Source organism: Homalodisca vitripennis, unplaced genomic scaffold (assembly GCF_021130785.1).
Source record: "Homalodisca vitripennis isolate AUS2020 unplaced genomic scaffold, UT_GWSS_2.1 ScUCBcl_1536;HRSCAF=5276, whole genome shotgun sequence".
Classification (NCBI taxonomy): domain Eukaryota; kingdom Metazoa; phylum Arthropoda; class Insecta; order Hemiptera; family Cicadellidae; genus Homalodisca; species Homalodisca vitripennis.
In genome coordinates, this window is record NW_025777674.1 from 3,784 (window position 1) to 15,045 (window position 11,262).

General features: G+C 38.3%; 1 protein-coding gene across 1 annotated transcript; it reads right to left on the reverse strand.

The window, feature by feature from the left end:
• Positions 1-5,342: 5,342 nt before the first annotated feature.
• On the reverse strand, positions 5,343-6,994 carry LOC124371521 (transcription factor Adf-1-like). Its single transcript, XM_046829873.1, has 2 exons — positions 6,850-6,994; positions 5,343-5,548 (listed from the first exon to the last, which is right to left on the reverse strand). Exons 1-2 carry the CDS (start codon positions 6,992-6,994, stop codon positions 5,343-5,345), a joined length of 351 nt encoding a protein of 116 aa, XP_046685829.1.
• Positions 6,995-11,262: the final 4,268 nt, after the last annotated feature.

Sequence of the window (11,262 nt, forward strand, 5' to 3'; positions counted from 1 at the left end):
AGGAAGCATTTTATCTAAGGCAATTTAATTTTTATTCATTGGTAATAGTTGACTTGGCCACAAAGGACCCTATTTTTTACACTTGGACGGAAGACCAATCTGGAAAAGGAAGCACAGAGGTCTCATCAGCACTTTTTTATCACCTTAACACAATGGACTTCAACGGTAAGACTGTACTTCGTTTATTTTGTGACGGGTGCGGTGCTCAAAATAAAAATAACATACAGTAGTACTTCACACACTTATGTTTTACATGCAAACAGTAAATACAACCTTAGAGGAAATTCAGATATATTATCCCGTCAAAGGACACAGCTTTTTACCTGCGGACCGGATTTTTGGCAGAGTAGAGGAAAATTCTAAGAAAGAATGTCACAATTTTATCGAAAGAAGATTACACTAAGTTGTATCAACAAATTGGACAGGTCAAACAACTTGGAATTGACTGGCAAACTTTGAATACGAAATCCTTGTCAACGTACTTCAAGAACTTAGAAGCAATTAGTGTAATGAAACGAATTTTCATAACCAAGAGAGCAACTGTGACAAGTCAAGTGAAAAATAAAGACAAACAATTGGTGACAAAGAAGAAAGTTATTAAAGTTGGCGTGAGAGCTACAAAAAACTACCGTTTTCAAGATATGGATGAAGAGAACTCTGTGACTTTGTACAAAAAGCAAGTAAACGACAAGAAGATAATGGATATCGCACTAGAAGAGATTCTTTTAGGCCACCCAATTTTAAGTGAAAAGAAAAAGGACGTTCAAAAACTGTTAGAGATTATGTTTGGACAGGACTAGGAGACCTTACCAGGTGAATACTTTGAATGGTACAAGAAAATCATCAATGACACTGAGGCAGTAAATAATCAAGACAATGACAATGATGAAGTTTTGTGTGAGTATTTGGAAGACGAGGTTGCCATAAGAATATAAACAATGATTTCTTGAAGGTGAATTAAATGCTAAATAGTTTTATCAATGTATTTCTTAATTTTCAACTGTAGGCAACTTAAAATCAATGTAAATAATACACTTTTTGAACAAAACTATACTGTTTTACCTTTATTATGACCCCTTATCCATTGTCGTGGTATAAGATATGGTTCGATCAAAGCGTGATTTGTCCTTGAGTAATTTAAACAAAACGGGTTTTGTCCAACCCGTTTGTTCAAATAGTGTTATGTCCAACTTATTTAAGCACTTTTTACAAAGAAAAAGGAAACTTTTAACAGAAAAAACAGAGTTAATTATAATTTAAATCGTATGAACTTCATAATGAGGCAGCCTAAAGAATGTAAAGCTTAAAAACATATGATCAACAATTTTTTGTGATTTCCCAATATTTAAGTAACTGTGACAAAACACGTTTTGATTTGTCACTCCTCAACTATAAAAGATAGCAACATTTGATCAATTCCTTTGAAACAAGCAGCTCAAAGAGTTTTACTCATACCAATTGGGAATGTTTCTCTCAACAGTTGGCAGCACTGCGGAGCGTTGACCTTGAAATGACGTAGCGGCTGCGGCAGGCAGTCAGTGTCGTCTGGACTGCCGCGCTATGGCGACCCCTCAACAAAAGGCTCAGTGTGTTATTTGGCTCATAGAAACTAATTCTGTTGTTACTGTACAAAGAAACTTTCGACGTAACTATGGTGTTGACCCGCCTACAGACAAAACAATTCGTCAGTGGTTAAGTGCGTTCAAGGAAACAGGAAGTGTTTTGAAGCAAAAGTCGCCGGGTAGGCCGCGTGTGTCTCAAGAGAATGTAGACAGAATCCGAGCTTCATGCACTCGAAGCCCTAAGAAATCGGTAACAAGACGCAGTCTGGAATTGGGGTTACCAAGATCAACAGTCCATAAGGTAATTAATAAAAGACTTCGTTTAACTGCCTATAAGATTCAACTTTTACACCATATCAAACCGGCAGACAAGGTTAAGAGATTCGACTTTTCTGTTTCCATGCTGGCTAAAAATTGATGAAGATAATGATTTTTTTTAGTGTGGTTTTTAGTGATGAAGCTACTTTTTATGTGAACTGTAAACAGGCATAATTGCAGAATTTGGGGTTCACAGCCGCCCCATGAGTTTATTGAGTACGAACGTGACACGCCCAAAGTGAATGTTTGGTGTGCTCTTATGCATGACAGAGTCATAGGACCCTTCATTTTTGCCGAAATTGAACTTTACTAAGTTGTTAAAAAATCTTGAAAATGTAAGCTTTCTAATCATGTATAAAACATGTATGTACGTTTTTTACTTTATTAAAATATTTTGTCTTAAAACCCCGGAGTTCTTTTATAGACACCCCGTATAATGGAAACATTCGTATCGAAGGTAACTTCAGGGAAAAAACTTCACAGTCAGGCAAGAGAAATAATTTGGCGAGTGAGCGTGTTCATGCTTAACGAAACTATTGAGCCAAACCTCATACCGTTAAAGAAAGGTATAGACAGAACAGCGGCAGCTTGCGGAGTTTCGGTTGGAGTAGTGAAGAAAATTCGTAAAGAGAAGAAAGATCTTGACACCACGGATGATACAACGTGCTCATTTGCTACACCCAAGAGAAAGAAAAGAAGTAAAGGAACAACCGAAGGTGACTATCACATGCAAATGAACCATGAAAACTTTGTGACTTGGACAAAAAACACAGTTAATTCCCAACCTTCCACAAAATTCGGTCGTTGTCATTGACAATGCTTCTTATCACAACGTACAAGTAAATAAAGCTCCAAATTCAAACTCGAAAAAGGCTTATATGACTAAATGGTTGGATGAACATGGTCAGTTCACGCGGCAAGTGAACTGACTGAACTGGCAGGCAGGCAGTCGATATAGGACAATAAATATTACTGACAGTCGATGAGAGGTCCGACCGTCTATTCGCATCTATCCCGCTAGTCACAAGCGCGTGACCTTGAGCGTACGACTCTTCATTACTAAAACCTGAATTGTACGAACTAATAAAACTCCATAAGGACAGAAACAAAATTTTTGTTTTTGATAACCTCCTCCATCAATTCGGTCATTCAGTTCTTCGATTACCGCCATACCACCCGGACCTTAATCCAATCGAAATGATTTGGGGAATAGTTAAAAACTTTGTAGCCCAGAAAATGTTACCAATAAAATAGCCGATACAATTCAGTTGTGTAAAAATAGAATGGACGGATGCTATATCTGTATAAGAGTGGAAAAAAGTTTGTGAAAAGGTAATAAAAGTGGAAAATAAGTATTTGGAGAAGGAAAACGTAATAGATGACGCAACCGAAAGTTTTATAATAAACATCGGTGATTCTGAGACCAGCGATAGTGAAGAGGACAGTGACGCCAGTGATGTGGAGGAACTCGCCGCTCCATTGTAAAAAAGTACTGTAAGTATTAAAGAATATTATTTTAATGCCAAAAAGTTCAATGCAATCATTATACTTGTTGTAATTGCTTAATATTAATAGTTAGTTAAACATAGAATACAAGTGAGTTAACACCGTTGTAAATAATACAGTTATTGCTACGGATAAAGTATATAATTGCAATAACATTTAAACCCACAATATTTTTAAGACTAATAAATTAGTTAAATTAACTTGGTTCTTTCGTAAAGGTATTTTTATTGCACAATAAACTAATTTATTGACTTAATACGGTATCAGTGAGCCAATGCGCCAACTACAGTTCCGGCAGAAACGTTCACTCATCACTTCATATGCTACTACAGGCTAAACTAAACTTCCAATAAAAAAATGATAAATTACAAAAAAAATATATTCATCTATTTTCACACAACTTTCTCGCTGACAAGTTTTGTATGACAAAAAACAATTCTCGCTTACTACTTTTTTCTTGTCATTATAAACGCTATGTAAAATGTAAACAATAATCAAAATTATTTCGAAATTTTTTTAATATTTAAAAATATAACCAATAGATTGCCAATATTAAGAGCTTTAATTTGACGCATCTTACAGAATTGTACGACATTGGCTTCACTTTTAAATCGCGAGAGGAAGCGTTAAAGGTCACTTATTTTTGCAGTCCGTTTTCATACTCCGCCGGGACAGTTTTAACACAGCGAGACTGACTTTTTCATGCAGGTTAGTAGTTCGCGGCCAAGTCTACGGTTAAAAAAAATTGGACTGTTTAGGCCCAGCGCACACAGAGCGACTGTTCTGCAACTAGAGTCGGCAACCAGTTGCGTCTGCAACTAGTTTGCAACTGAAACAAAACTTCTGTCCGCACACGTCAACGGGTCAGTTATGAATCGGTTGCGTCTATTGTGCAATTAGTGGAGTATTTTGTAGGCCTATTACGCTGTGTTTTTTGGCATTTCCTTGACCATTTGTGCTTACCATGTCATCAGACTCAGACGAAGAGGATGTCGTTAACTACTACCTTTATCGAAGGCGGCGAAGGACACAAAAGAGAGCATTGGGTCCACCCTTATTTAAGAAATAATGTGAAACTCTAGGCTATTTGTAGCAGCTAGAGAGTTGTCTCAGTCGGATAGGAAGTTTAAATCTTTTTACCGAATGACAAAAGATTCGTTTTTGGAACTAACAAAACTGGTTGGCCCTTCCTTGGAGAAGATGGACACACACATGAGGGAATGTATTCCAGCACAGGAAAGATTAATGATCACTCTGAGGTAAGTTTAATAAGTCAACTTTATTGTTATTTTAAAATTACATAAGAATAAAAATATCCACATAAGAAATAATACATAAGAAATTACCATTGGAGTACTTATATTTACATGTTTGAGGTATTAAGACCTTGAGAAAAAGCGTTATAAAAATCTGCAGTTTGAATATTTACATCAGACATGTGAGTCAAGTCTATTTGTGACTCTCTTGAGTCGGACATCGTCGGTGAGGTGAGGATGGTGAGGCCTGATGAGGACCGTGGCTCCTGCTGATGGTGTCCCGAGAGACTTATATCATCAATCACTCTCAACACCTGTCGCTTGAAAAGTTTTATTTGCGAATCACTTAATTCTTCTAATTCAGGAATCAAGCTGAGCAGGAACATCTTGATCCCCTGCTGTCGATCAATATTCTGATTGGTATCGGCCTCAAGTTTTGATAGTAGCTTTGCCTTTTTTATTTACCCTAAAGTACTCCGCTACCGTTTGGTCTGCTATGGTCGCAGCACTTTTGGATTTTCTCTTAGGGATTTGAGAAATAGGCCTATTATTTGATGTTGAACTTGTAGATTGTATTTCCACGGCCTGTTGGGGATGATCTAAAATTGAGGGAGACATTTCTGGGAAAAAGTGGTCTACGTCTGTAGGATCAATTTCCAACTGAATGGGGTCATCAATTTGGGTTTCAGAACCTTCATTTTCAGGAACTGTAGACTGGGTATTGCTGGGTGGTGGAGGCAAATTTCCCGGAGAGGGGGGAGTAACTTTTTATGAATGGCAGACAAAACTGCATGGCATTTTCCAAGTAGTATGCCTTTTTCTTCCCCCCAGAACCAGTAGGGGAAGGTTTCATTCTTCTCATAAAGACGGTTCGTAGATTTCTCCACTTCTCTTTGCAATCTTGCACTGAAACAAAAACAGAGAAAATCTTATCAAAAAACAAAATCTTTTCTTTAGGTAAAACCTATTAAAATTTCATAATTTAAATAGGTTTCACCTAACCTATGTTTTTTTCTGTTGCAGGTATTTGGGAACTGGTGAAACATTTGTGGCAGTGTCCTTATATTTTGCAAGAGGTGAGAGTACAGTTAGAAAAATTATCAAGGAAACCTCAGAAGCTATCTGGAACATACTGAGGGATATTTACATGCCTGTTCCTACTCAAGATATGTTGAAACACATTGCTGATCGTTTTGAGCTGCTATGGAACCTTCGAAATTGCATTGGAGCACTGGACGGTAAGCACATAAGAATTGAAAAGTTTCCACATACTGGATCTGAAAACTTCAATTACAAGAACTTCCACTCAACTGTACTTTTGGCATGTTATGATGCCGATGGGCTCTTTACAATTATTGAGCCAGGTTATGCTGGGCGTAACAGTGATGGAGGCATTTTCAAAGCAAGCTCAATGAAATTCTGGATGACGCATGATGATAATATCCCCTTTCCATCACCATTGCGGTATGATGAAAGAAACATACCGTTCCCATACTACTTCGTAGGAGACGAAGCTTTCCCACTGACTCGGAACCTTATGAGGCCTTTTTCAGGTAAAACACTGGACAATGTTAAACGGATATTTAACTACAGATTGAGCCGAGGAAGGAAAACCATTGAATGTGTGTTTGGAATGGCAACAGAAAAGTTTGCAGTCTTTAACGGGCCAATACGATGTCGTGATTCTTCAACAGTAAATAGCATAGTGAGATCAGCTTGCATCCTACATAACTTTGTTCGAAAGCAGGAAGGAGCTGAGTACAGGCCTCAAGACATATCTCAACCTGACAATCTACCTCAACGTCCGACCGGTATTAAAACAAGAGACTTGGTGGTAAACGATGGATCATCAGCAATTGCTCTGAGGAATTATCTGGCCAATCATTTCCTTTCTGCAAGTTTACCGTGGCAGTGGAAAGCAGCAGTGTAACTACCCTGACTTAAGCTAAAATTACAAAAACTATACAATAGATTTGTGATGGATACAAACAAATTAACGAAAAATGTGGTTATTTATAAACTGATGGTATGATTATCACTTTAGTAATGTTATTAGGTTACTAATTTAATTTATGAAGATTACTGTAAGATTGAACGTAAAACATTCATCCGTTCAAAAATTATTGTGCCTAACACCGATTTGTACTCAAATTGAATCTAATAAGTAACAATTTCGCTGAAAAATATAAAATAAAACATTTTCTTACCTGTCATATTTACTTCAGCGGCCACTTCTTTCCATGCTTTCTCCGATACATCTTTCCGTGCATAGTCTGGGAGTTTGTAATTGTAAAGTGCTTCATGCTTCTCCACTGCTCCAACTAGCTTAATGTTTAGTTCTTGGTCACCCATAGTGAAATTAACAATATGTGGCCGTCAAAACACCCCGTGATCACGTGTGACTGAAGTCTGCCACGGATACTAGACTGACACGGTAGGGGTCAAGCCGGTGTGCGCAGTAGCAAGCCCCGCCCACTGACGTCACCCGTTCACCACCGCGACCCCGCCCACCCGGTCAGTACTGTTTAAACACGTGCTGTGAACTAGTCGTTTTGTCAGTGCTTCGTACATCAGTGAGTATATTTTAGTGCTTTACTGTTTGCTTTACCGTTGAGTTGTTGAATATGGTTTGTTGTGCTATCGGTGGTTGTAGTAACCATGATAGACACCAAAAAGAACTCGGTATAAGATTTCATAGGTTTCCGAAGAGCCCTGAAACTAGATCTAAGTGGATAAATGCATGTAAACGAGCAGATTTGTTTTCTGCTGATGTAGCTCACGTATGCTCAGCCCACTTCGAAGAATCTGATTACATACGAGATTTAAAAAGTGAGCTGCTTAACCTTCCTAGGAAATTTCTTTTAAAACCTGACGTAGTCCCTCATAAGAATTTATATCAGCACTCTTATGCTCCTGGCCTTAGACAGAATGCGTCCTGTACTGAAAGAAAAAGTAGAATAGAAAAAAGAAATCTTCACAAGGAAGCGCAACATATTTTAAATATATCACATGACCAAAACATTGACGATGGAGAAAATGAATTAGACGTATTAAAAGATGCTGACGTAACCAACGATAATATTGCTCCCTGCAAATGTAATGTTTCTGAGATTTACTCAAAACTCAAATCGGCACAAAACGAAAGCGATGTCTTGAAAAAACAAATATGTGAGTTACAGGATCGTTTAAGTGTAGCAAACAAAGAGTTGACGGAAATGAAACAATTGCGCCAAGCTGTTGAGGGCACGTTTTCCGTATGTCAGCAGCAGGCTTTACTGAAAGGTAGATGCACCAACTGGTCAACCGAAGATATCGCCAAAGTAACGACTTTGCGCTGTATTTCTTACAAAGCTGTTGGTTTTGTGAAAGACGTCCTAAAAATCCCACTTCCCAGTGAAAAAACAATAAAACGTCGTCTGAGAATGTTTACGGTCCCACCAGGATTTATTAATCTCAGCATTGATATTTTAAAAGCACAGAAATGTACTTTGACGGATTTTGAAAAGGACGTAGTAGTCAGCTTCGATGAGATGAAGGTAAAAAGTGAATTTTGTTTCGATCAAACAGAAGAGATTGTTAGAGGACCACATGATAATGTCCAGGTAGTGCTGATAAGAAGCTTAGTAGGAAAATGGATGCAACCCATTTATTATAATTTTGATACTGTTATGACAAAAGAACTTTTGGTAAAAACCATAAAAGTTATTGAAAGCACTGGTTTTAAAGTCAGAGCGCTAGTTTGTGACATGGGGCCTACGAATAGAAAAACAATATCTGATTTGGGAATTAACTGGCAACATTCTTACATGATAAATCCAGCTAATGAAAACAGAAAAATTTGGGTCTTTTGTGACGTGCCTCATGCAATAAAATTATTAAGAAATCATCTCCTTGACGATGGTTATGAACTAGAAAGTGGAAAATTATTTACTAAGGAGCCATTTATGAAACTGATAGAAAAACAAAGTTCAGGTGGGGACCTTAAGTACGCCCATAAATTGACCATGCAACATTTGTTAGTGGCTGGCACTGAAAGGCAAAATGTGCGAAAAGCAGGAGAACTCTTTTCTCTGACTGTTGGGAAAGCAATTTCCTATAATTTCCCAGATGACCAACACGTGGGAGAAACAGTGATGACAATTAACGATGGTTTTGATGTGTTAAACTCTAGAGTCCCATATGACAGCGTTTACAAGTTGAAAAGTGCTTATGGTAACTGCATAGCTGAGCAGGACAATGCACTAGACAAATTTCATAAGTTAGTCCTAACTATGAGAGTTATTAAAAAAAGTAAAGTTGAAAGTAAAGTAGAAGCCCATGAAAAAGCCAAGATGTCAAGCTCTGAAGAAAAGGTCAAGGAAAAAGTTGCGAAAAAGAATAGACAGGAGAAAACAAAGAAAAATAAATCCGATAATCTCCTTCCTTTTCAGAAAGGGCTTCTTATTTCCATAGAAAGTCTTCGTGGTTTGTATAAAGACTTGAAAGCAGAAGGTTATTCTTACGTGATGTCTTCAAGGTGCAACCAGGACATCCTAGAAAGTTACTTCTCTAAAATCCGTGGTCTAGGGAGGTTTTACGACCACCCATTGCCTACTACAGTAACTCAAAGGATCAAAACACTTATATTGACCCGCAACGCTAGTGAATTAATTACCAGTGGAAACTGTATCCAAGAAAAAGGTGTTGAAACGCTTAGCGCTAGTATTTTGTCTGTATCATCTCAAGAAGATGGACAGCCTCAGACCACATCACAAGAAGATGGACAGCCTCAGACCACATTACAAGAAGAAACTGAGAGTGCTAATGATATCAGTGATGATCAAGAATTCACAGCTGCCGGGCTGGTAGAACATTTTGAAGTCATAAAAGGGGAACGCAACCTAGAGCTTTATTCAGAAAATCGTGAGTTACTTGAAATGATTGCCGGTTATTTGGCATATAGACTGAAAAAGATTGAACCTGAAAAGGCGAGCTTGTATGGGAGCTTGACCAAAGCAGTTTCATTTTCTGGAAAAAACTGGCTTTATGCTTTATCAAGAGGATCGCTAATGAAGCCGACAGAAAAATGTATGCAATATGTGTTAAAGATGGAGGAAGAATTTATAAGGTTCCATGGAGGTTCTGTAAATAAGGACATTAGAGTTTTCACAACTCTGAAAGATAAAATCAAGATGAAGTACCCCGAAATAGATGATTTTGTAGTAATGTGTTTTGTAAGAACACGAACGTTTATTAGAATTAAATCACTTAATAAACGTAGAACCATTCAATCTATTACAAGACACAAACGTACTGAAAGTGACGAAAGAAAAAACACAAAAAAATGAAGAAAATTGTCTAAGTAGGTACGCGAATCAAATGTATGATTTGTGAAAAAGGTAAATATAGAAAACGGATTTGAGAAATGTGATTAATCAAGTTTATAGAATAAAACCAATCAGATTATCGGGGTTTTCTCCGTACCACAGGTCTATTAGGCCTAAGCCTGTGGGATCCTCTTTCCCATGAAAAAAAGTAGTGACCTCCGAGATGGTGGAAGAGGTTGACGTTTCTTCGGAGGCTTTGTACTAACATTCCACCGGCCTAGATATACAAACCAAACATTTTAAACAAAGGAAAGCTTATTATTCAGACGAAGATTTATGCCTATAGCATAAAACTAACATATCCACCATTTAAACAAATACAAATAGTAATATAAAGTCCCATTAAAAGAAAAGGTTAGTATCGAACAACAGCGGCTTACATAGGCCGGCAGTGGCAGCTGGTGAACAGCTGACGTCATCAGTCGCGGCAGAGCTGCGCGTGACCCCTACCGTGTTCTAGTATCCGTGAAGTCTGCAACGCAACTGCAACCGCGGGCCCAGGGTTGCAAGCGACTGGTTTCAGACTGGTTTGAGATCGTCAAAAACCGGTCGCGCCGTGTGCGTCTCCCCACTCCAATACATTGCCGAGGTCACCAAAAAGTTGCGCGCCAAACTGGTTTGCAACTGCAGTTGCAAGTAGTTGCTCTGTGTGCGCTGGGCCTAATAGACCTTTATTTCCAACTACGTTTGCCCCTCATGATACTGATACTTCTGATTCTGAGGTTGATGAACCCTCACAACCAACTAGGCCTAGGAACATGGCAACAGGCACAGGGTCAAACAGAGGACCTAGGGGTAATAGGCCTAGGGGGTCTAGACTAGGTAGAGGTGACAATGTTCCTTCAAATAGGCCTACACAACAAGAACCGGCGGATGACTGTAGCTCTTGGGATGAAGTAGATGAAGGCAATGATGAGCCCTATAATCATCCATTTCAATTTTCTGAAATACGTGGACCCAAGCATTGCCCTCCACAAAACTCAAGGCCCATTAGCTATTTCAGTTTGTTTTTTACAGCCACTCTGCTTGAAACATTTGTTCGTGAAACAAATCAATATGCCTCAGACTATATTGCTAGTGAGTAGCACAACTTGTCCCCTTTCAGTCGTGTGAAGAAGTGGGTGAATGTCACAGTTTTAGAAATGAAAGCCTTTTTGGCAATGATTATCAATATGGGACTCATAAAAAAACCCAGCATCAAGAGTTACTGGAACACCCGATTTAGCTCATCCACACCATATTTTCCCAAAATGA

Coding starts and splice junctions, on each gene's coding strand:
- LOC124371521 (XM_046829873.1), bottom strand. CDS start 6,994: ATGGGTGACCAAGAACTAAACATTAAGCTAGTTGGAGCAGTGGAGAAG. Junction 5,549..6,849: donor CGCTGAAGTAAATATGACAG/GTAAGAAAATGT, acceptor TTTTTGTTTCAG/TGCAAGATTGCAAAGAGAAG.